We start from the raw sequence: 26,724 nt of genomic DNA, 5'->3' as shown, positions 1-26,724 counted from the left end.
CAATTACAGCCACAACCTACTCCTTGACCTCCAGGTAAGCTGCCGTTATCAATAACTTGTTCTCCAAGCTACGACTCTGGTCAGCATCCTTAGCTGCGACGCATTTCCTAGTTTAGATGCCATCGAGCCATTCCGCTGCTTTCAGAGGGATACACATTTGGAGAGCTGCCAGATGCACATTTCTTAGAGAGGATTCAACTCCCAACTAGTTTCTACAAGGCCCTCCACACAGTGATGGATTAAACCCTGTGGAGGCCCCTAGGCAGTCGAAATCTTGGGGCCCCCTTTGCAAATTATCTCCTAATAAGTTTTAATTTTTGCAACCAACAATTTTAATAAAACAATTTTATTACACAAAACAAACATTAGCAACCAGGGAAAACTGGAGGGAAAAGCCAGCTTGGGCTCCCTAAAGGTATGGGGGCCCATAGGCCAGTAACTACTTGGCCTATTTGTTATCTGGCCCTGTCTCCACAACTAGCCCCCATTCATTCCTCTCAAGCTAGCTTGTATATTTATAAATGTAAATCCTCAATATATTTTGTTCTTGAAAGAAAAAAAATCTCATAAGGAGGATTTGGGATAATCAGGGCTTTTTTTTTTGTAGCAGGAGCTCCTTTACATATTAGGCCACACATCCCTGATGTAGCCAATCTTCCAAGAGCTTATAGGGCTCTTAGTACAGGGCCTACTGTAAGCTCCAGGAGGATTGGCTACATCAGGGGTGTGTGGCCTAATATGCAAAGGAGTTCCTGCTATAAAAAAAAAAGCCCTGAGGATAATTGTCCTCACCAGTAGAACGTCTGGAACTCTCCAGACTACCAAGACATTCCTAGCATCATGCTGTAGCAACCCTTAATAATTCTAATTAGTGATGAACAAATATTCTCATAACCTGACTCACAACAGAACTAGCTTTTATTTAAATGAGCCTAAGGGGTGTTCAAACTAGAGAAGAGCAAATTCTCCCCATTCTGTTCCTTCATTATTCCACTCCATTCTACTTTCTCAACTTGATTCTGGAGCACACATAATTTACTAAGTTATACTCCTTTTGGCATCTTTCCCTTCCTTTACATCACTAAGGAGCACATTGATAAAACACTGCAAAAATCACACTTTGATACAATTATATGTGTGACTGCAGGAAAGCAACAAGATTCATTTTGCATGGTGTTTTACTGATGCGCACTTGTGAAATGTCACAGAAAAAGAATCATGATAAAACGCAATGTTATGATCAAATCAAGATTGCTTTTTAAGTGCACAAATGCTCATTGATGCTAAAGAGGAAAAGGAAAAGGCATGAATCAATGCAAAGAGCTGAACACTGCAGCACAGACAGCATTCACAGTGCTCTATACAAACTGTAGATCTTTTTAAAATGGAATAAAGGAGGATCCCAAATGCAATCATTTCATTCTGGAGACAAAAATGGGTAATTTGGAAAACTCAGGGTGAAAGTCAATCCCTTTTCAGATGTTGCAAACACATGTATCAGGAACCTATCCACTGTGAATGGATCAATCCCACTGGGTACAGTTGCCATGTTGTGTGAATAAGGATGATGTGCACACTTACTTTGTGCATACAGCTCCAGTATGTGTGACCTGGCCATGGATTTGTCTGGTTCACATTCACAAATACTGAGGCTGTACACCTTTGGTAAATATGCATGTTACCCCTCTTCGCACAACAGGGAGACTTCCAGATAGCACATACTTCGTGTACATACTCCTGGACTATGAGTCTGTAACCTCTGAAAAGAGCTCATAATGAGGAAAATTTCAAAAGCATCTGTAATCTGGATTCATTATCACTGCTAATGTGATTTTCAGGTTGCCACTGACAACTTTGTGAGAATGGTATCACTTATCTAGTCTCTCTTTCTTTCTTTCTTTCTTTCTTTCTTTCTTTCTTTCTTTCTTTCTTTCTTTCTTTCTTTCTTCCATGAGGCAGAGGGTTTGTTTCTCATTCATATTCTGACTCACCGGGAAAATCAAAAATCTACTTCCTATATAGTCTCCATGTAATTATTACAAACAATCACCCGTTGCCCTAGATGCATCCATCCAAAATGACTTCCAGACCAGTGTCTTTAGGCAGGAGGTGCTGACGTGCAGAGAAGGTTTGTCCTCACTATATACAAATGACCACTAATTGCTCCTTCCCTCCCCCCACCCCCCCAAACTGCCAAAAACATACCCAAGTCTGAAACAAATACCAGGCTTCTATGACAACCCTGGAGAAACATGACAGCTCATTCTAAAAATTATCCTGAGGGCAAGAATGGAAGAAAATAAGACAGAAAAATAAGGGCTGGTTAATTGCAATGAATGCTGGAAGAGCCTAAAGCATACTGGGGAAAATTAGTTTGTGGCATTTGCTGCAAAAGCCATTTCAGTTCATTCGCACGATTTTGCTTATCTGCGTTTTAGATGCACACATGCCTTGATAAAACACTGCAAAAAAGCAACTGGGTGTTTGTGCATATGAACGCTTCGAAAAAATGTGTGGTTATGATGATACACACAAAGATGCCTACACACTGATACAATACTACACAAAACTTAATACAGTTGCATATATGATCACACCAGGATTGCCTATTTGCAGTGTTTTATCAATGTGCATGTAATAGTTACGGGGGAATGAGACCCACATTGATTGGGAGAACTAAAAATTGCAGCAAACCATATATGCAAAATACTTTGTAGAAAATTAGAAAATATAAAACAGACCAGTGGATATTCCCAAGGCTTTTTTTTGTAGCAGGAACTTCTTTGCATATTAGGGCACATACCCCTGATGTAGCCAATCCTCCAAGAGCTCACAGTAGGTCCTGGAATAAGAGCCCTGTAAGCTCTTGGAGGATTGGCTACATCAGGTGTGTGTGGTCTAATATGCAAAGGAGTTCCTGCTACAAAAAAAGCCCTGAAAAGTCCTAATGCATCATTTCCACTTCAGAAGCAAGTGCAGGAAATTTCAAAATTCAAGGAGAAATGTGGTTGTTTGGAAGCACCAGACAATGAGGTGACTTTCATCAATACGATCCGCATTAATGTTATCTTTGAGCGGGTAGCCCTTTGCGAAGACATGTGCATATCTGTTGTGCAATATGTTTCTAAATTGTGGACACAAGTCCAGCCTAATTCAATTACAACCCCGCCATCCCCCCCCCCCCCCCCCCCGAAAAACAAAGCCCTCATTGGCATACGTGTCACAAGTAAATGGCCTGAGCATACACCAGAAGAAAAACTGTCTGGCTCAGATGCATTGAAAGAAGGAAACTTGGAAGGTGAAAATTCAGCTCCTGGCTGATGAAAAGCAAGAATCATTCTGGAACAGTAGATACCAGTTCTTGCCACATGATGGTGCATTCAAATAACATTTAGCATACAAAACTGATATGGTAAAAGGACCACATTGGCAGCTTGACAAATTGGGCTTCACCTCTTTTTCATGCCAGGAGAAGTGATTGTGTAAACACAATATAAGAGTGGTTATCTCTAATTTCACAGCTCCAGAAAGAAACTTCAGCAAACCTATGAAGGGCTGAAAAACAGCAAAAAGACTTATGTATTCCAAATGGAATCCTTCATGTTGCACTTACCATGCGCTGCAGTCCACATGGGTTGAATCTTAGCATACTAGCACCACCTGAGTCGCCAATTGTTTGTATGGCCCCAGTTCACACAGCAAGTGCTTTTAAAAGTGACAGCAAGGAAGAGATCATGTAACCACTATCTCTGTGACCAAGGTCACTTACAGATCATCATCAGGCTTCTAAAGGTTTGGAATTCATTGTTCATACATGCAAATGCAAAAATCCAAACTAACTATTTCACACTGGAGCTTTAGAAAGAGATTGGTGAATGGGTGTGATGACAATTTCACCAACATACCAGCTACACAGAACAAACCTACCTTTCAGAATGGATTATCTGAAGGATGGGAAAAGTTGTCAGTTCAGCTGGGATAACAATCACACAGACCACCTAAAGCTGACTACTGGCAAGACATTGAAGGAGAAAATAAATTAAGGGGTAGGGAGATGAAAAGGTAGATGACTGGAGGGAAGAAGTAAAATAGAAAATAGACAGTGAAAGGTAAACTGAGAGAAGTATAGGTGGAAGTTTGACGAAAGGGGCAGAGAATGGAGGGAACTGCTAGTAATACAATTTTTACAGTATTTGTGTCTATGTTTGTCCATCTCTCTCTCTCTCTCTCTCTCTCTCACACACACACACACACACACACACACACATTTATATGAGCTGGCAAGGCAATCTGAGCCCAGCATTTCTTGGCTGCTTCTGACTGCCCATTGGAAGAGCACTGGGAATGTAGACTGTGGGAGGAAATGACCACATTCATTGTTCAAATTCAGTATTTTTCTTGGCTGTTCAACAGTTGCAGAATGCCTCTCATTTTACCCTTCTCTTCCCACTTCCCTCTTGACATGCACGAAGGGGCAATAAACATGCTTAAATTTCAGAATAAACTGACAAAGGAAGGCCGCTAGTGTGATGCCAAGACTCCCAGCACTGGACATGTCAGCAGATCTTGAAGTGAACTCTCTAGGGACAAAGATAACATCGGGATCTCAGAAGCACTTGCTAGATTCATGGTTTTGAGCTACACTAAACCTCTTTAAAGTGCCCATCATTCAGTGCTTTTTAAAATAATTCCTCAGGTGCCTTTTGGATGATGTGCGTTTCTGGAAATCTTGCTACTGAGGGCCTCTTCTAACAAAGTAATGTTCAGAAATGGCCCCATAGTGGAATGAGGCAGCAAGATTTGAGAAGCTACTAGTAAGACTGGCAGAATGGGTGATGGACACAATCCACTAAGAAGCCCACTTGCACAAAACTATTTGAACCAGATGGGATCTGTGGGAAAACACAGAGGATTGTGTCCAGACTAAACTGGTAATTTCCACCAATTTCCCCTTAATGCCACAGGCTTGTCTTGTATCCAGGGCTTTTTTTGTAGTAGGAACTCCTTTGTATATTAGGCCACACACCCCTGATGTAGCCAATCCTCCTGGAGCTTATAGCAGGCCCTAAACTAAGAGCCCTGTAAGCTATTGGGGGATTGGCTATATCAGGGGTATGTGGCCTAATATGCAAAGGAGTTCCTGCTACAAAAAAACCCCTGCTCGTATCTCTTCCCCATGGTCTCCTATCTTCCAAGAACAGTATTTCATGGAGATCAGTGGGTTGAACCGGGGTTTGCAAAGGAGAACTTCCTGGAAGATGGTGATTCACAGTAATGAACACCAGTGGAAGGAAGGCTATTTGGATATGCTACCTTAAGCACCGAAATATTTTTTGGTTTGCTCTTCCATCATCCATAAAGCTACATTTCCCTAAATGAATGGAACAACAGAAATATTCCTACTTGCTGTTTAAGACTTGGTGGTGGTGAACGAGATGCTAGCTTCCATCTTTGTTAAGTTCACCTTAAACAAGTTAAGGAAAGTTCAATCACCCTTCTTTCACCTGTGTTCCAGGAGTTTCCTTAAACATTGCCCCTACTCTGTCCCTTTGTTCATCAACATCAGAAATCATGTAGAGATCCCAAATTCAATGACTAGCATTTCCAGTAAAGGGATCAGACAGCAGGCGGTGGGAAAAACTTCTACCTGAGAGCCTGAACAATGACTTTTACTTTGATAGACTGAGCATCAAACTCACTAAAAGGCACCCTTGTGTGTTCAAATATTAGTAATTCAAAGTACAATAACTGCTAATGCAAATCTTTAACATAAACCAGGGAAGATTAAAATGGAATTTTGATCTGTACCTCCTTTGTTGAAAACAGTCTGTGATTTTAAAAAATCAAGCCAAACTAATGGGCTATTAAAACTCTCATTAAACTTTAAACACATCTACATAATGGGGGGGGGGGGGGAAAGCCTGTAAGCAAGACAGCTAAAACAAGACAGATGAGGCAACAAAGATACCACTATCAGCATGGTTGGGACCAACTCTCCCCCTCCCAGACCTATCTCCTACAGTAGTCCTATCACTGAGCATTAAATCATGCTTATATAAATTATCTGAGGGCCAGCTATTTGTGACCCTGGGCTATCTTAGACTTGATCTCATAATGACCACAAAACATACTGCAGCAGGTGCATCCAGAATAGAGCTTACCACTGTGGTGGGGAAGGAAAGATTGCCCTTGAACTGTGGTGGTGGAAAGTGCTGTCCCGTCACAGCTGACTTAAAGGAAGTCCATGGGGTTTTCAGGGCAAGAGACGTTCAGAGGTGATTTGCCATTGCCTACCTCTGCATCATGCCCCTGGTATACCTTGGAGATCTCCCATCCAAATACTAGCCAGGGCCGACCCTGCTCATCTTTAAAGATCTGATGCAACTGGGCTAGCCTGGGCTCTCCAGGTCAGGGTATTTGGGACTCTGTCAAAGCAAATAAGTCATGAAGAAAAAGCTAAACGGGGCGGGAATTTTTTTGTTCAAAGAACATCTCATTGCATCTTTTCATCCAAGGGAGAAAACAAAGGTGTCTTTGCTAGAAGGTCAGAATCCAGTGGATTTTGGAGTTTCAAAGGCTAAAATCTTGGCCTCGTCTATGGGCAGCTGCTGCTCAGTCATCCTTTAAAAACTTGTAATCGCTTATCCGGGGCTCTCTTTTCATGTATCAGGTTGCTTTTGGCTGAGGGGGGTGGGGGCATATGCTAATGAGTTATGCTAATGAGCTATACCACCTATTTTTCTACAAAACGACCCCTGACACTACCTGAAAGGAACAAAGTTTGCCAGGGCATGAGGGGACTTCTTGCAAACACAACATCCCTTCTGCTGCATTTCTGTGTCAGCTGGCCAAGGATAATACAGCATTATAGGATACACAGTTGGTTCCAACAGATCCAAATATTGGCATTAAATTGTTCGGCTGCACCAAATGTTATTGCTCAACAGACAGTTGTCCATTTCATGAGAACTAAACAGAACGCAGCTTGCTTACTAAGCAGTTGGATTACTGAACTTCTGGGAGCTGATCCTTTCTAATAACAAGAACATTTAAAACGATATCCAACCTCTTCTATCTAAATCCTCAAGTGATGATTTCCAATGTAACAGTAATGATCAAATAGCATATAACAGCCACCCAACAATTCTGAAACCATGTGGTGATAAACAGCCTTTAAACAAGTAGGAAGACCCCCATCTTTCCAGGATGCAACATAACATTGACATGGAGCAGGGGGAATCAGAGGTTATATATCAAATACTAAGCAGCAAAAGTCAACAGAAAAAATAGTAATCAACAGAAAGTTTGGGAGAACAAGAACGTTTTCACCTAAAGCTGAACAGCTTGGTACTGGGCAACTGTCTTTGGGGAATGAACTGTATAGCTGGGACACCAAGAAAGGAAGCCTTGTCTCCAGTCTTAATTAATTTTTGTGTAAAGAATTATTTTATTGTATCTCTCTTGTACCTATTACCTATCAACTTCACTGAGTGTGCCCAAGTTCTAATATCAAGGGAGAGAAAGAAAAGGCTTTTTATCATCTTAGCTATATGCCTTAAGTAGATTTTATATAAAGTTGATGTTTATGTGTGGTTGTAAAATGCCATCGACTACAGTTATTTCCACAGGCAGTACACATTATCTGCTGCGTTTCATCCATCTGGAAGTACTGTTCTTTTCCTGCTCTTCTTCTACACAGATTTCACTCCTGTGTAGGAAAAAAATCCTCACTTGGACAACAACCTCTCAGCGCTGCCATTGGCTGCAAACTGAGGAGAGTGCCGCAGAAGGCAGAGCCAGCTGGAAACAACCCTTCCTTATTGAACTCTGTTCTAAACCCAAGCCTTCAGAGCAGAAGTCAGCCCCAGCCCACAGCAGCATTAACAGGAGACACTGCTGTCCTCTCAAACAGCTGGGACCAGAATAGTGGAGACCAGAATGAAGGGGCCGGATGGACATGATCCTGATGTGGTCTGGCAACTGCCTGCTTGCTGAGCTTTCAGGCATGAGGAATGAAGGCTCTTGCCCAGCATTGTGCTCCTGTTCCCAACTTTTGCCTTTTCGATTGTGCATTTTATAGCATCCTGAGAGGTTTCTCCACAGTTGCCTAAAAACAGCTCATTCAACATACTGCATGTATTAAATGTATACACCTGAAGCTTGCATCCTGTAAACATGCAGAACTTGTCTGCACATGCACCAGAATAGGATGGCAACGCAGTGAGCAAAGGGACTGAGGTGGTAGGACAGACTATAACTGTTATGTATTGAAACTGATACTTGCCCTTAGGGACCATCAGAGACTTGGCTGAGCTTGAAAATAGTTCCATGAGAATAGCCACCTGGATTCTGGGAGGAGGCCAATCAAGAGTCTGCAGGCCAGCTGTGTACCTATAGTTTAGTGTGTTGGGTTTTGGGGTGGGGTTATTTGCATGTATATAAGCAGGGCCCTTGGCCCTGTGAGCCAACTCAGTTCTCCTTATCACTGTGTTGTAATCACTCTAGAAAGAGCTGAATTCACTACCTCTTGAGTGTCCCCATGCATCGAACCCAGTACTTTTCAATAACCTTTCAGATTGAAGGTGGGAAATTGCATGTTTCAAAGTTCCTCTAACCTGAAACGTTCCCTGTAAAAAAAAAAAGCACAGCTTGCAAAGGACTAAGGCAGGACATTTCTCCCTGATGTATTAATTTTATATTGGCAGGATGTTCTTAGATAAATGATTTTTTTTTTAAATGTGATTTCCCCCATTTGCAGTCTGCATTGGGAAAGCCCATTCTCCAATCTCATCTTGATGCATATGTGAACCAGGCAAGATGCATATTCCTGGAAGCTACAGAAAAGCCCCCATTCCCTGCCTACCACAATACTGATTCAAGCGTGAGGAGAGACAACAGAATTCCAAGCCACTAGGGCTCCATCCCATGCATGGTTTAACTTGCTCTGACCTAGAGCTGACCTCTACTGTGAAGTTCATTACTCGTCCTAAGTTTTGACTATTAGTCGCATATCTGCCCAAGCTTTAGACCTTTCTTGTGAATTTGCTATCGAGTATAAACTTTACAATTTGGAACTTACATGTCATGTTTATCTAGAAACTAGAGAGTCTTGGGATATGTATGCATAAAATTAGCATGCAAAATTTTCCATTTTTTTTAGGTAGTGCAGAAGATGATTATTTTAAGAAATACTTCTAGGCATACCATCTAGTCTTTGGGTCGTTTCAAGGGATTGCCCAAGGCAGGGGTGCTATTTGGGCCAAACTGTGGCTATATTTACTTGATGGTTAACATGGCATAATAATATGGCTATAAGGATTGTGTTTGGAATACATAAAACGAGCATGACAGAGAGAAATTACAACGGCAGCATCATAGAGAAAGAGAATTTGAGGAATGCTGAGCCATATGCTGTACTATAGTCTGATATACTGCTAATATCTATAACACACACACACAAGCACAAAGAAATTATCTGCCTACATGCATACTCTGCTCTCTTGCTTGTATATATACATACCTCCTGTAACTTATTCTAACCCCTATACAATAATGAAAAGTTGTCTTATGTTTTGGTCCAAAGTTCAACACAAGGATTTCAGGTTGGATCAACCATGCAATAAAATATAAAGGAAGTAATGTAGCTTGTGGCAGTACAATTAACTGCACCATTTCCATTTCAGGTGGAATTCTTGGAGGCTTCACCAAATGCTTTTGGAGCTTCATCAAAAGCACCTTGCAAACAGAAAAATAATGCAGTAGAAAGTGAGCTGGTACAGAACTTTTCTCCCCAATGTACCCACTGTCTTCTTACAAAGAAATGTTTTATACAGAGAAGCATTTTAAAAAATCTACCTTAGAACATAAGAGAAGCCATGTTGGATCAGGCCAATGGCCCATCCAGTCCAACACTCTGTGTCACACAGTGGCCAAAATTTTTATATATCATCTCAATTCTGGTCTCATTAATTGCATCTTTGCAGATATGGATGTATGTATGGTAGGTGCAGATGTATATATATACTACATACTGCTCCAAACAAATACACACATTTATCAATCTGTGAAGATGAAAGTTTTTAAGGATACAACTACATGTGTGTGTTGAAAATTCATCGAATGCTTTAATAATAAATCCAGTTTCAATTCCCACAGGGGTCAGGGCACTGTAGTCATTTTTGCTGGGGAACAGTGTCAGCCAAAGCAAATGTTTTAATTTCTCCTTCTGTTGCTTTTAAACAGCACATTTCAACAATTCTGTGCTGCCAAAATATGACTGCCATTCACTCAAACATAATGGAAGGAGCCAAAAACCAAATTGGTTCTACTCAAATAGCAGCAAATGACCGTTATGTTTCCAGGTATCCAGCTTGTTTATAAACAGTCTTTGGTCTGGTATAGATATAAAGATGCATATCTCAAATCATGATCAGAGAGATAAGGAACAAGCTGTAAGTTCACAAAGCTCCCATCTTCCTGTTTCCACGTTATTAATTCCTCTGCCCTTCGACTAATGGTCTTAATCACAGCTGAGAGTTATTTCAATACTAGCATTTTTTAAAAAAGGTTAACATTAATCACTTCCCTCTTAATCAGAGTATGCATCAAACCCTGGTTAAGACTATCCATAGTTAAGGTCAGAGCAGACTAGAGAAAGGGTTATCTCTCACTCACTCTGATTGGTAGAGTGCTCAGGAAAGCCAAGCAATTTGCAAATGAATGAATGAAATCAGAAAACCATTTGGCCTTTTTTTGCAAGTCCAACCTCAGAATTAGCCAAAAGATGCCTCCTTCCTCACTTCTCCTTCCCCACCACATATTTTACAGGCATGTTGCTGGTGCTTGGGGCAGACAGACACCTGGCCAGCCACTGAATGGCTGGGAAGAGAATCTCTCGTTCACATTTACTGCCAAGTGCCCTAAGGACTACATTTCCCAAGATGCCACTGGAGTGCTCTAAGATACAGCAGAAACAGCATGTAAGGTGTTCAAGCAGATGGGGTAAAGACAGAGAGAGACATTACCCATCAACCCATTACCTGGCTGGCTAGTTACAGGGAGGAGGGATGCTACCAGTACAATTAAAAGTGCAGTCTGCACTTGCACAGCAGTCACTTGTGCTACAAGGTCAAGTTTAGCCTCAGTGATAACAAACAAATAAGTTGTAGTTTGCAGCTGCTATTGTGTGTGCACAGGCCACAAATTAAAACTTCTCAACTGCCAGAGAAGCAGCATGGATTCCCAGGGTTCATGATCCAGTCATTAAAGTGTCCTGCTTAAATGGCACAGATCACTCACAGTTCATTTCCTCTTTACACATCCTTTAGATAACTACACAGAAGATACTCTGCCTGGTTTCTGAGTCTGTGAGATCAGTGGCTACCATCTTGAAATGATTGCAAGAAGTTACTGCAAATTATCTTCTTTCAGGAGCAGGCACAAAGGGGCACAAGTAGAAGTCTCAACTCAATATCTCTAATGGATTTTTCCTGTGTTATAACTATGTGCCTTTTAGCTATAAAGTAGCAGTCTGTAATTGTGAGAACAGATACATCTGGACTTTTTGGATGCAGCCCAACAGCCTGCTGAATGATAAAATGCAAGAGGGATGCAAGCCAACCCAGAGGATGATCAAACATCGCTGTCTACAATCTCTGAGAGTTGTAATATTTTTACTACACTTAGGTAACATTATACAGGTAGATTATGACCAGATCCTGACATGTTTAGCCAAAATACAAACAGTCAGATTTCAGAAACAGAATCTTCCTGGACACCCCTAGAGAAGGTTGCCAACTCGATATGTCACAGACACTCAGCAACAAAAGTAGAATAAGCTGGCTCATAATACCCCTTTCTAGACACAAACACATATACACAGAGCTCACCTCGCAAGAATCAATGCAATGAATGGCTTTTGGATCTGGGTGCCATTCTAATTTTCCAGTGCACACAATATTCTGAAAGAGAAAGGGAAAAAAATAGTATCAGCAAATGTCACAGTAATTCGTTTTTTCCGAAATGGCCAAAGAACTATTCACCTAAGTCCTACAGTGCTGACCTTTAAAGAAAATTGACATAAAGAATTATTAAGTCCACACACAATCTAGTAGTATTTTACGTTTGAGGAAATATATTTGAAAATACATTGATAATGGCAAAAACGGAAGAACTTTGTGACTTGCCTATTTACATAAAAGACCTCCAAGAGTTACTCTTTTCCTTATGCAGGACCATTTCTTCTCCTGTCCTAATATCATTGTTCAAATTTTTGTAAAAGTCTAGATTTAGTCTCCCCCACAGTTAGCATGTTGATATAAAAATGTCCTCATTTCCACACGTTTGATTTGATTTGATTAGATTCATTTGATTCGTGAACTTATTGTTCTGAGCACAGAGGTGAACCTTTCTTGACAAAGAATTTGAGTTCTCTTGGGAGAAAAAACATCAGTAATTTTAAATAGTAAATTAAAAAAAACCACAGAACCTACAGTGTGGCAACAGGGATGCCTGCAGGCCTGGCTACAGAGAGTTCTAGTCATCCTATTGTAGAAGAAGATGATATTGGATTTATATCCTGCCCTATACTCTGAATCCCAGAGTCTCAGAGCGGTCACAATCTCCTTTACCTCCCCCACCTCCCTACAACAGACACCTTGTGAGGTAGGTGGAGCTGAAAGAGCTCTTACAGCAGCTGCCCTTTCAAGGACAACTCCTATGAGAGCTATGGCTGACCCAAGGCCATTCCAGCAGCTGCAACTGGAGTGGGGAATCAAACTCAGTTTTTCCAGATAAGAGTCCATGCACTTAACCACTACACCAGACTATACATTAAAAAAGGGTGATAGGTGCTAACAGGACAGCAAACCATGGCAGTGGAACCCCATGGCAGTGGAACCCCAGTGGGAACAAAGGAACCTATCATCACTTAATGTTAGTTCGGGCATTGTTGTCCAGTAGGTTTATGCCATAAGTTGGGTTAGGGTCACAGATCAGTGTTCCCTGAGCTGAGTATGTGAGTGGCTAATTAACACAGGAAGTTCTCCTCAACAACATTCTGGAGCACCCAGAATCTTGCACTGCCCACTGTAAGATATATAGCAGAATGTGAACTGCTCTGCTCAGTGTTTGTGTGTGTGGGGAGGGGGGGGAAACAGAGGGAACATTGAACACAGTATGCAAAAACTTATCTCAAATATTATCAGCAGTGCATAAAGACTTGAAAACAAACAAACAAAATCCCCCTCCCGTTTCCAGAAAGGTTTCATTCATTACTTCTGGAGAAAACATTTGCTCATTTGTTCTTGTTACCCTCAGTATTGCCCTCATACTGATCACACTGCCAAATCTGATTAGCTTACACGATGTGATGGAGGAAGCAGCACCTGCGGGGCTGGAGGAACGATGCCAACAGTGGTTCAAAAAGGTGAAAAGATGCATAAAAACATTTCTTTCTTGAAAAACTTCTGCCTCAACAAACTATCTGGTGTCCACACCCACCTCCCCAAAAAACCACAAAGGGTTAGATCCCACAGAGGATTCCCAGATACAAGGAAGGAAGCTATTTGTACCTATTCCCCCCTCCCTCTATTTCCCCCTTAAACTCCTCCATCATGCCATTCATTCCCCAGAGTACTCTGTCCTACAAGAGCAGCATGGAGAGGGGTGCTGCATTTTCAGCCACAGTGAGATGGGGAGAGTCAAAGAAGTTCTGCTCCAATGGTGGAAATTCCTCATCAGCAGAACTGTTCTTTCAGATCCAAGCTAAAATCTGAGGGCAGCTATAGGAATTGCAGGACTTGTCTAGTGACACTTCAGGCACAATTTTTTTTTCAACCGGTTTAGCTTTCTCTGAAGCCTCAGTTGCCTCCACTGTTTTCCCCCCTCTCTGCACAGCAAGCCCCTCTTGGAACAGATCTGATCCAATGATGCCACAACATTTGGCAGACAAATCAGACGGGGAGGAGACACAAATCAAAAACTTACAGAGAGAGAGAGAGAGAGAGAAAGCAAAAACATGAAGAAAAGAATTTCAAAAACCAAGTGCTTTAGTGACAGCTCTTGGCAAGAGAGGAAGAATTTTGTTTCTTAACAACAAGCCCTCCTCCCCATGTTACACTCTTGCTTTTGTCTTCCTCTTCCCCTTCGAATGCCTCCACTTCATAGGAGAATTTGGAGCTGGATGAAGGAACGTTCTACTGAGAACCCACAGTAGGACAGTCTTTTTCCAAATTCAGAATTATCACTTCCACCCCACCCACCAAGTACCACCCTGGACTAAACTAGAGAGTCTGGAGCCCCATTTCCCTTTGCTGAGCTGTCTCTTGTGATCTGCCACAGGACTGATTTAACCTGATGCCTGGTAGACCCTGAAGGCATGACTTCAACTTCCTGAAAGTTCCCCGGAGGGGCTGGGCTGCCTTGGATAGGCCCTTTGGCTCCTGTTGGTATCATCTGCTTTGATTGCTCTTTTTCCCAGAGCCTTCAACATCCTTCTGTTTTATTCTTCAGAAATATTATTCTCGATGGGCCCAATTTATGGAAAACAAAGGAGTCATAATCTATGAGGTATTTTAGCCATTCCATTGGAGAGAGGAACTCGGAGTTAGCACCAAAATTGGAAATCATAGATGGAGATCAAGAACAGTTTATCTCACGAAAACAGAAATTTAGCAGGGCAAAATAGGGAATCTAAGGCTGCGTTCAGGCTGATACTCTTTCCACATTTCATTTTACCCTTTGCTGCATTCAAATATTTTCCAAGGCCAATTTTTGCCTCAAAAGCAAAATTAGGAATTTTAGGAAATTTGAGGAACACCGCCCCCCCCCCCCGAAGATGCCTACCCTCTTTGTGACTGTTTGCAAATGTTCACAGTGGCTCATTCCCCACTTTTCTCCCCTTCAGTTGCTGCTTTTGCTTCCCCTCCCCCTCACCATCTTTCCTCTCCAAGTGATCCTAGGCAATGGGAATCTTGTAGATCTGGTAGCATCACACTGTGGCTATTCCACACAGCAACTGTCCTCCACGTGGCTCTCATTAATGTTGTGATGCAGAGATATATGCATTGGCAGTGGAGAATGTACACAACACTTTCATCTGCTCTTTCCTTGCCTCAGTTCTCCATGGCTGCACTTTCACCCCGTGGGATTTTGTGGTGTTTGTTTAAAAAAGGCAGTAACTGTCAGATGACTATAATACAATAGTGTTATAGCAATCCAGTGCTACAATTGACCAGTCCCAAGCTTTCATTAAATTGGATTCTTGTATGTTAGATTTATATCTCTGTTATTTATTTTCTCTATGATCCCTATGTTCTCTATGTTCCCCTTGTACTGGATTAGATTCAATAAAATAAAATTTATTTTCATATATATACCTATCTACTCTAGCCCTTTTTGTTGCTCTGGCTCCTCCATGGGGAGAAAAGCGATGGGATATCAGTATCTTAGTAAAGTATCACAGTCTGAAGGGAACACAAAGAACTTTTAAGAGACCTCGACCTGCCCAGATGCTCCTTTCTCAGCAGTCTCCTCTTCTCCCATATCCCTTAACTGCTGCCTCCTTCATCAACTTTAATACTTTGCAGAACAGTTCTCAGCAGTGATGTACCTTTCTAAGCTCACTAATTTCAATGGACTTAAAAGGCCACAAGGGCCAGATTCTGACTGGGCTTGCTGCATGGTTCCCCCCACCCCCCACTATTTTGGAACTTTGAAAAGGGACAAGGGGGAGCAAGAGTGCTGTGCTGCAGGCCCAATCAGCATCAGGCCCTTGCAGTATTTTAAAGTCTCTTTTAAATGGTGGTACCGTCCTCATGGCAGCTACAAAGATGTCATCGTGTTTAGTATGGCCCTTAGGCTGTAGACAGGTTTAAAACCAATGCATTTTTATCTCAGCCTTGAACAGTTTCCCTTCCTCTTTACCTGGATTTGGACTGGTTGTAGTCTGTGGTCCATGCTGCCAACAGTGACATTTTCAGGTAGTGTCACAGGATCGCTTAGAGGAATTAGACAGGAAGGGATGCACACAGCACCTGGAGTAGGGAAGAAATACTAAGCACACAAGTTTTTGCATTTCGAAGTATAGTAAGCAGTCTGACTCTCTGTGTTTTTTGTACCCCTTGAAACTGTTCTAAGTTCAGCTCCAGATAAAAGCATAAGAACTTACGATTTATTTATATTTATAGTCAGATTTATATAAATCTTGAACAGATTAAACATGCATCAATAAATACATACAGGCATGGATCCAATGGACTGTTTCTATGGATGTAATTATTTCTGCCCCTGGAATGTGGCTTTCTCACTTCCCCCCTTCCGCTGCAGCCCAGAATCCACCCCCTAATGCTGTGGGGCAGGAGAAAGAGGGAAGCAAGAAAATCACACTCTGTATTTGATCCCAAAAGAAAAAAAGTTTAGCATTATTGCCGCGCGATTTTCAACTGGAAGGAGTTAAGCAAGTGCTTACTTTTCCTACTGAAATGAACTGGACTTTAAAGCATTCAATTTTGGTTGGACTACACCCATTATATACTTGCTTATGTCCGTGGTGGTACAATTGTTAATGCTTGGCATTTCAGCGACAAACCCTCACAATTCCTGTGGTTCAAAAACCACAGAGAGTCAGACTGAAGGATGATAATTGCCCTTTCTGGCCTGAAAGTCCCTTTGCAAATCACATAGTGCTGGACTTGGCTTTCCAGTATGCAAAGATATTAATTGCTCTAAAGCTTACCCTCTGGATAATTTTTAAAGGGCAAACCAGAGAGAAGGCTGCCAAAATGCACTCAAAATATACAGTCCAAAATCTCTGCACTGTTCAGTAACCTTTGCATGAGAATTAATAATCCAGAGCAGAGGTTCCCCAATCCGCTTATTGCTGCTCTATGCTGCACTACAATTTGCCTTCATCTTAAAAATGGAAATGCTCACCAGCATGTTCCAATCATCCTAGCTAAGTTAAAAGAGATAAAATTAAAAAGATTTTATTTATTTATAATATTTTTTAAAAGCAAATGGGTATTTAAAACATTTTTAAAACAAAGAGTAGCTCTACGAATCTCTGGAAACTGTGGTAAAGCCAAATGTTCCTACCATAGAGTTTTCAGAGATGCCTAGAGTTACCGTTTGGCATTTCTATGTTGCTCTAGGAATCACCAGAAATTCTATGGTAAGAACTTCCTGTAAACAGACACAATCTTATTTTTCTTTTTAATTTTTCTTCAAGCAGTGGCGAGCAACAGGACCTGGAGGCATGGGATGCCCTGCTCCCAACAGGGGCTTGATAGCCCTATCTGCTGAGGAGACCTTAGTAGGAAGGTATTGATGGCTTGCAGCAGGGCCCTCCTATTCAAGATCTGGTTGGTTATTTAGAACATCCAGTGCCACATCTGCTGGAATATTCCTTCCCTGCTATCAGACCCTCTTTTCTTTCTTCAAAAGGGTAACTTTTGGAAAGGGGGGTTTGAGGTTTTCAGAACAGGGGAACAGGGGAAATTGTTTCCAAATCACACACATACATACACAATGCTTCTGATAGCTTCAGCTAATATTTACTCCATTTCTAACTACAAGAAATCACACAAATACATAGCACAGAGCATGTTGGTTTTCAAGCAGAGGCAGCAGAAATCAGCAAAGAAATCTGAAGAGTGCTATCAATGTAATAATTCCTGACCACTGAGCTAATCCTCTTGGTGAACAACAGAAGTCATTTGCCCTTAACTTGAAAATTCTCTTCCGAGGGAGTGGAAGGATCACTGTTTTGGGGTCAGGAAGCAATTTTCTCCAGGCCAGTTTGGCCAGGGATCCTGGAGGGGTTTTTGCCATCTTCTGGACATGGAAAAGGGGTCACTGGGAGCATGTGGGAGCGGGGAGGTACTTGTGAATTTCCTGCATTGTGCAGGGGATTGGACTAGATGACCTTGGAGGTTCCTTCCAACTCTATGATTCCAATAAGAAAGAGCATATCAGAGATCAGCAGTCTTACCAATTCCATAACCTTGCTCGCACTTATACTCTACTGAATTCAGTTCTTGCGGTGGTGAACATTCCCCTTGCAGATCTTCACACAATTTAAATTCATCAGTCCATAAGCCATCTTTCGTGCAAAGGATAGGGACCTGGAGCAGAAGAGAAACAGAAATCTTCAGGAAGAGCAATGAATTCAAACTCACTCTTTGTAGCCACTGCCTACCAGCTATGTATGGCTCTGCTTAGCTATATATGGCTTTGCTCACTGTGCTGGATTCCTCATCTGATGAAGTGTACTTAAGAGCACACGAAAGCTTATGTTCTAAATAAAAATTGTTTGGTCTTAAAGGTGCAACTTGACTCCTCCTTTGTAGCAGGATTCACTACAAGTAATGCTTCCTGATTCAACGGAGCAAGAAAACCATGGGGCTTGGCTAAACAGGACAAATGTACTACGTGAAGTCCCACCCCCACACACACCAATTTTACTACTTTTAGAGGTACTGTAGTGTTGGATTTGAGAAAGAGACACCACTTACGGAAACAGACTTCTATTTTACAAACCGAAAGGGAAGAGGAAACACTTGCCGTTAGAACTGCTGCAAAGCTAGTTTTGAATCCTAAATGTAGTCGCTAAAAATAGAATTCTATGTATATATGTATGCATGCATGTGTGTCTGTATGGTTCCTACAAGTCTACACCATAAACCAGTGATTCTGAGTACATCCTTTGAAGGAGAAAATGAGGCAACAGCACAGCACCAACTGCTGCAGTGGCAGAGCTGCCTGAGTTTCATCTTCTGTACAACAAAACCAACAGAAAGCAAGCTGGGTAAAAGCAGGCAGCCAGAATGGAAGCAGAAATTGCCAAATGTTCTTAGATCCTTCTTTTAGCAGACATTTTAGAGGAACTCTGGAGGAACTGATCATACTAATCAACGGCCCTCACCTTCTTACTCTGTGGGCTGCAGCTAAGTACACATTGACTGTCGAGCTGAAAGCCATTGGTGCAATTGTACATCCCTTCAAAGACTGGTGGGGGTGGCTTACACAGCACAGGAACACAGCTGCCTTCCTCCCAGAAGCCACTTTCCAGACAGTGAATATTCAGGAACTTTCTAGGGGGAAAGATTTGAGAAAACACAAGGAAAACTGGTTACATCACTACATCTCCAAAGGGATAAAAGATTAAAAAGTGCCACACTGCAGGAGGATAAAATTGGTACCCACAACTGGCCCCAATATGTGGAATTGTCTATCCACCTGGGAGCCAGCCCTTAGCTATTAGACATACGGACAGCCCGTCTGTCCATTAATTTGTCTAGCCCTTTTTAAAAAGCCATCTCAATTAGCAGCCATCCTCACATCTTACAGCAGCAAATTCTACAAAGTAAAGATGTCATCCATGAAGAAAAACTTTTGAGGTCTAACACCCATCAATTTTATCAGGTTTCTTGGGGCATTTCCACCCTGGCATATTCGCTGGTAGCTAGGTCAGTTGTACCGTACGAGGCCAGGGAGCTTTGAGAGGTGCTGCAGCAAAACCTATCACTATATAATATTTTTACCTTTGTTCTCCAGGTGCTTGAGGAAGCTTATGGTAACTTAAAAAATGCAAAATGTACAACTTGGACATACTGCTTCCAGGGAAAGTACCAGAGTATTAGCATTCAATTAAAACAATGCCACAGAACAACAGCTCCAACAAAACTTATTTTACCCTTATTTCCCCAAAGCTTTCTAAAACCAAAAGATACGGCGCTGTCCTAAGACCACTGACCTTCTAAGACCACTGACGTCAGTGAAGGATCACCTCCTCCTGCACCATAGTGCTGAGTGGAATCGGGCCTCTGTGGCCTTGTTAAAGCAACAGAAAGCCTGAGGTAAAATGGCTACTGCATCCTCTGGAAGTCCCTCAGTCTACTTTATCTCAGGGTTGTTGTGAAGTAAAATGGAGGAGGGGAGAACAATTCTGTAAGCTGCTTTGGGTCTCCAGTTGGGAAGAAATGCAAAGTACATATTTTATTTATTTAAGTGGCTTCTGATGAGTCTCCTTAAACAGTGCTGAAGAATTTGGAGACACACAAACACATTTTAAACAAACAGCCTGTACTAGTTGAATAGTTGGTAACAGTACTGTGTATGGAGAAGGGAATGACAGGAGGATGCAACAACACACGTGTGCGTGTGTAAGTGTTTGATCATTCAGGGCACTAAAGCTTCACACCTTTAACACTGGAGCATTTACAAGTATCCTTGCCTTTCTCCGTGTCTAGTAAAAGCAGAATGAAGTACACAAAAAGTTTTTAAAAATCACTCAGAATAAATAAGAGACAGTGCAAATTTAACACCAACTTGTACAATCTCTGTAGGTCCAAGACTTCATGGGGTTCTTTTTTGGGGGGGAGGGGTTGGTGATGCAGAATCAGAGCCACTTAGCATGGAGCAGCTTTGTTTACATCCAGACGCTGACATGTTTGCCAGGAAGTGCTGGTGGTGGCTCACTTTGCATAAATCTTGTGTTTTTGGGGGATATCATGTTCCCATAAGGAAACCATTCTGGTTTCCTTCCTTCCCTGCAGAGGACCACCCCCACCCCCCCTTTATTATTAGTTCAAAACTCATGAGAGCTCACAGCCAGTTACTATGACAATCTTCCTTTGTCCTCCTGACCACTGAGGCATACAAATTGGGCTTCTGCAAAAGGACCTCCGAGGACGGAGTCAGTCTTTACAAGCTTTCTTATCATTTCTGGGCCTTTTCTCTGAACTCTGTCCAATTTAACAATCTGTCTCTGGTAAAGAAAAGGAATCACTGTGCAAGAATGGTAAGAATTGAGGCAGAGGTGGGGGCATGGAGAGTCGCATGAAAGGAGCTTCATGGCGGGGGGGGTGTGGTGGTGGTGGAAATCTAACTTTAAAAAATGTAAGTTAACAGAATTGAAGAGACTATGTATTTGAAACAGCTCCCCTAGGAATACAGGTGCAACCACTGGCTGGCACTGTTGCTCTTTCCAAAGCAGCTGATGACAGCATAGCTTCCCTAAGAAAGTACACAGATGAGCCATTTGTGGAGCCTTCAAGGCAGAATAAGATTTTACCCCAGCATAAGCTTTCAGGGACTAGAGCTCGCTGCATTAGAATGCACTGTAGTGCTATATGCATCTCATGAAGTGGGCCTGAGTTCACAAAAAATTATTCTGAGATTAAACCTTAATTCTCGAAGAAGCCTGGAGGCTTCGGTTTGCTTCTGCTGCAACAAACTAATGTGGCTTCCTCTCAAGAACTGTAACATGGCTGAAGCCCAGGCTTCATTATGAGAAAAGACTCCAGTCCTGCCCTTGAGAACTGACAAGCTCACCCCGCAGAAAGCAGGCAGAGAATGTTGGAAGTGACTCTACAGCCTGTCTGTCTGTCTGCTGTTCAGCTCTGTTTATCTTCTCTCTTCTTAGCAATCAACAGCCCTCCTTTCACACACCCTAGGGACAGAAAAAGGAAAGGCAAGGTCCTCTGTGCAAGCACCAGTCATTTCCAACTCTGGGGTGACATTAGGAACAACCAGCCACTAAAGAACAGGCAGAATACGCAGGGAACGGACACCAGCAGTTCCTGCTTCCTTCTGTATCAGCCTATGACCTGCAGCTTTCCTTCTACCTAAACCCAGGATGCTCTTTTGGACTCTCAAGCTGTCAATGCCTGCCTTATTATTGAGAACAACACACAAAGTTACCTTCTACTGAGTTAGGCCATTGGCCTACCATGGTCAGTCTTGTCCCTTCTGTCTGGCAGCAGCTCTTCATCACTTGAAAATGACATCACTGCACCAGGCACGTTGTGTGGGGGATGCTCTGGCATTTGGATAAAAAACTCTACGGTGCCACAGAGTTTTTACCCAAATGCAAAAGCATCCCCTGCTGGCAGCCAGGTAAGACCTGACAACCCTGCTTGGATGGCAGATCCGGGTTGCTACATAGAACCAGGCAATGGGATGCCACCTCTGAATGTCTCTTGCTTTGAAAACCCCACAGGGGGTTGCCATAAATTGGCTGCAATTGGACAGACTAAAAATAAATACATAAATTATACAGTGGGAGAAGGGAGCATGAAGGCAGCTCAAGTCTTTAATGTAACACCAAGAAGAAGAAGAAATTGGATTTATATCCCACCTTACACTCTGAATCTCAGAGTCTTAGAGTGGTCACAATCTCCTTTACCTTCCCTGCCCCCCACAACAGACACCCTGTGAGGTAGATGGGGCTAAGAGAGCTCTTGCAGCAGCTGCCCTTTCAAGGACAACTCTTACGAGAGCTGTGGCTGACCCACGGCCATTCCAGCAGCCTACCACTCTGAAAATTGAAGACCTGGACAACAGAAATATTCATGGGGAAAAGCATTTCGCCACTGAGGACTTTTCAACTTTTTTTTTCCTGATGGAAAAACTGGAACATTTGAAGAGGGGGAGGCTCCTGCAAAATATATTCTCCTCCGGAATAAATGAAATACTTTTAAGAATAAGATTTAACTCATTCCAAATGTCAAGCATGAACATTTTTACACAAGACAGTCTGCAACATTGGATAATGAATATTCATGTGTATTGTACTTCAGACATGCAGAACACATTTTCAAGCATATATTTATTGTTTATATATGACTAATGTCTGCAATTAGTATTCTAAAAACAACAAAATGTAAACCAGCACCGAAAATATGTTTTTCTTTTGTGCTTTCAGTATCATAATGTTCAATGTAATCTGCAAATATTCTGCTAGTTTTATTATTATAGGAGACTGTGTTGAACTACATGGCACACTTTCTTCTCTATTTATTAAAAGTTCTGTTTTCTATCTTCAGTCTTATTTTTTCATTTCTTCCAGATGACAAAAATTAAGATACACTTGCCAATGTAGTGTATACTACAGCAGTTTCCAGTTTTCTTCTATCTTCAGTGGGGTCTATTTACAATTTTGCATGCAAAAAATTCAACAGTGTAATCCCAAACCAGGTTATACCCTTCAAAGTTTACTGAAGTCAGTGGGGTTATAGGTGTGTAACTTTGCTTACAACAGCACCTAGCAGCCTTTAGACTTTCAAATGCCTCAATTATGCCAAACAGTGCAATATTACATTGCTAAGCTACAGACGATGAATTTTATATTGCTAAAGTGGTAGAAGGCATCATATGTAGCTTAATTTTTAGATAGTTTAAAAGCCAGTTTGGTGTAGCGGTTAAGTGTGTGGACTCTTATGTGGGAGACCTGGGTTTGATTCCCCACTCCTCCACTTGCAGCTGCTGGAATGGTCTTGGGTTAGCCATAGCTCTCACGGGAGTTGTCCTTGAAAGGGCAGCTGCTGTAAGAGTTCTCTCAACCCCACCCACCTCACAGGGTGTCTGTTGTGGGGAAAGAAGACAAAGGAGATTGTAAGCCACTCTGAGACTCTGATTCAGAGAGAAGGGTGGGGTATAAATCTACAGTCTTCTTCTTCAGCTTAAAAAAGGATTGCATATATATATATATATATATATATATATATATATATATATATATATATATATATATATATATATATATATATGTGTGTGTGTGTGTGTGTGTGTGTATATATGTGTGTGTGTGTGTGTGTATATATGTGTGTGTGTGTATATATATATATATATATATATATATATATATATATATATATATATATAATCTTATTTATATCAACATTTTGCATCTCTAACTACTCCATTGGACATTTGCAAACACCTTGTAAATATAAGGGCCTGGCAATTCAAAGAAAGAGCCACTACCCAGCGGACATCTTAACATCTGTACTACAGGGAGCAGACTGCTCTCAAGTAAAATCCTCAGGTGCCTGAAAAACAAGCTTGTCCTTACCTAACCCTGAAACAGAAGGAGGAGGGGGAGTCAAACAGCAGCTTTCCTGGCCAGCTAAGCTGCCAGTTTACTGAGAGGCACCAGAGAAGGATGGGGGAAACTGGGCCGGGGAGGGGGGGGGGAGAAGAGAGCACGAAACCTCCTTTTGTAACTCAGCCATTACTATTTCTTCTGATCCTACAAAACTGACATTTATTTAGGATTAACAGAAGAGCCAAAACAAAAACAAAACAAAAAAAACCCCAAGAGGTTTATGAAGAAGAGGAAGAAAAAACCACCAACAACATTTATAAAGGGCAGGATTGGAAAGCCACAAAAAGGCATATGAGGCCCTGCAAGAGCCGCTTTTGATGTCCGAGCCTTCATGTCAATCTTGACAGCCTCACGATCCATATAGTGGGGAGGGGAGCACTGACTATTAGCAGCGGCCAGACTGAGTTGCCAAGAAAGACAGCAATAAATTAGCCCCAATGCTCATATTATATGCCAGTAACAGGAGATTCCAGGAGTCTAAGCAGGAAAGAGGAGGAGAGGTATTTACTGGTAAACTGGATAAAAACAAAACTGGTCACTGGGACACCTTTGTCTCTTGTGTTTCCTCAGAAACAGGAAAAGCATTGGGGGGGGGTGTGGAAAAGACAGACACACACTTTATATTCTTCCTTGTAAGAACCTGAGAACTTATCAAGAGAGATCATTGCTTTTTGGAGCAAGGCAGCTTTCCCTTATTTAATGGCATATTTGGGGCCAAATAAATAACCAAGATTAAGTACTTTACAGAGTACAAGCCCAGGTGAGCAGGCCAAGATCCACTGGGGTGTAGCCAACCATCTGCAGATTTCATGGAGGGCTCTCTTCTCCTGCTGTTGAAGACCACTTAGCCCTCTGAATTTTTTGTTTCTTGAGAACACCAAAGGGGGCAAAGTAGTCTGCTGTGGCAGGGGGGATGTACAGAAATAACACATCTCTTCTTTCACAAGCAGAAATGGCCTTGTGTTGGAGAAAGTTCCACCATACCATTAGGGCAGCAGGGACGGTGGCTCAGTGGTACAGCATCTGCTTGGTGAGCAGAAGGTTCCAGGTTCAATCCCTGGCATCTCTAACTAAAATGGGTCCAGGCAAATAGGCGTGAAAAACCTCAGCTTGAAACCCTGGAGAGTCGCTGCCAGTCTGAGTAGACAATACTGACTTTGATGGACCGAGGGTCTGGTTCAGTATAAGGCAGTTTCATATGTTAAACTGTACAACTGGCTAGAGGACATTATCTTACTGTGGACTGGCAAACTGCAGTGCATTCATGTTAACTTGTGATCCAGGTTAGCTGTTGATGAGCTTTCAAGGGACAATTAATTAAGAATTAATTAACTACATCCTTCTACAGCTACACACCCCTCAATGAAAAAAGCAGGGGGGGGGTTAGCAGGAATGCATAGGAACGCAGTTCTGGCTGGCTTGGTGTCACGGGGTGTGGCCTAATATGCAAATCAGCACCTGCTGGGCTTTTTCTACAAAAAAGCCCTGTGTAAAACAATGGTGATGTCAGGGGGTGTGGCCTAATATGCAAATGAGTTCCCGTTGGGCCTTTTCCTCGAAAAAAGCCCTGGAAAAAAGTAATTAATTATTTCTTTCTACAGCTAAACACTCCCTTTCACAGCTTGCTTACCTGTGCTTTATCTCCTGGTTTCATACTGGTGGAAGTTGGAAACTCTGCACAAACTGAAAACAATACACATTTATAGTTTCCCTACTGTAGAGTAAAACTGAAGTCTGCTTGAGAAGGCAGAGAAGAGACAGAACAGTGGATGAGCCCTGTCCCTCTGTTGAGTAACATTTAAAATGATCAACAGGATCTGTGTGTTGTGAGCTGGCAACCCATAATCATGTTCAAAATAAAGCATGCCAACTGAGCAAGTTTATTTTGTAAAAACAAACACAAAAATACATGAAGATGGTCTTCAGAATTTAATAGGAGCACTTTTTTTTTAGTTTACAGGGCAAAAGCAAAAAAAAAGAGGGGGGAAACCTGGGTTTCCTTGGCATAGGCTCTGGAATTCATTTAGTGCACAAATATTAGCAGGGCTGTATACATTTCCAGTTAATGTTAGATGGCCTGCGGCCAAACTCTACACTCTTGGTCATCCTCGCTCTATCCTCATTCACCCGCGGTGGCCTTTCTGAAGCATTTCCAGTTCCCACCCTGAGGAGTATTTCCTCCCCCCCCCCCTACATTTAACCTTTTTTATGATCTAACTTCAATCTGCTCCACTGTTATCCAAACATGGGTTTTACTGAAGGAAGTGGGGCCAGGGAAGGATCAGACATCCTTACGGATCTCACCAAGGAAGGGGAGGAGAGAGTGTGAGGAGGGTTCTAAGAAAAAGGGAAGAGATGCAGATAGAATTTTTTTCAAAATGCTATTGAACAGCCTGTGGCCACTCTCTCACTGTCTCTCTCATGAGCGTGCATGTGCATGCACTTGCCCCGTAGCTAGGGACAGCAGGGGAAGAGGGCCATTGGGGGCCGTGGGGAAGGGGGTCCTTTAAATTGCACAGAAAACTGGTGGACATATGAAGCTGCCTTATACTGAATCAGACCCTTGGTCCATCAAAGTCAGTATTGTCTACTCAGACTGGCAGCAGCTCTCCAGGGTCTCACACCTATTTGCCTGGACCCTTTTTTGGAGATGCCAGGGATTGAACCTGGGACCTTCTGCTTCCCAAGCAGATGCTCTACCACTGAGCCACTGTCCCTCCCCTGGTGACTGCTCCTGCCACCCGTCCTGCATAATTTAGACCCCGCTGGTCAGCTGATTTCTTCTGGGCCCTATAAATGGCATGGGAGGTGCAGCAGCTGCTCCTGGATGCCACTCC

The 26,724-nt window shown here is 42.2% G+C and overlaps 1 protein-coding gene across 2 annotated transcripts in view; it reads right to left on the bottom strand.

The window, feature by feature from the left end:
- Nucleotides 1-26,724, bottom strand: part of PAPPA2 (pappalysin 2) — a 159,617-nt gene that overhangs the window by 11,846 nt on the left and 121,047 nt on the right. The window contains exons 17-20 of one of the 2 annotated variants that reach the window (XM_060232479.1): nt 18,923-19,091; nt 17,990-18,122; nt 15,925-16,034; nt 11,889-11,960 (exon numbers count right to left, since the gene is read on the bottom strand). In XM_060232479.1, coding sequence (XP_060088462.1) covers nt 11,889-11,960; nt 15,925-16,034; nt 17,990-18,122; nt 18,923-19,091 — 484 coding nt within the window. Of the gene's footprint in view, nt 1-11,888; nt 11,961-15,924; nt 16,035-17,989; nt 18,123-18,922; nt 19,092-26,724 lie in introns of those variants that run through there. The other variant, XM_060232480.1, reaches the window with a different exon arrangement.

Source organism: Heteronotia binoei, chromosome 2 (genome assembly GCF_032191835.1).
Source record: "Heteronotia binoei isolate CCM8104 ecotype False Entrance Well chromosome 2, APGP_CSIRO_Hbin_v1, whole genome shotgun sequence".
Lineage (NCBI taxonomy): Eukaryota > Metazoa > Chordata > Lepidosauria > Squamata > Gekkonidae > Heteronotia > Heteronotia binoei.
This window is presented reverse-complemented; position numbering and strand designations above follow the sequence as displayed.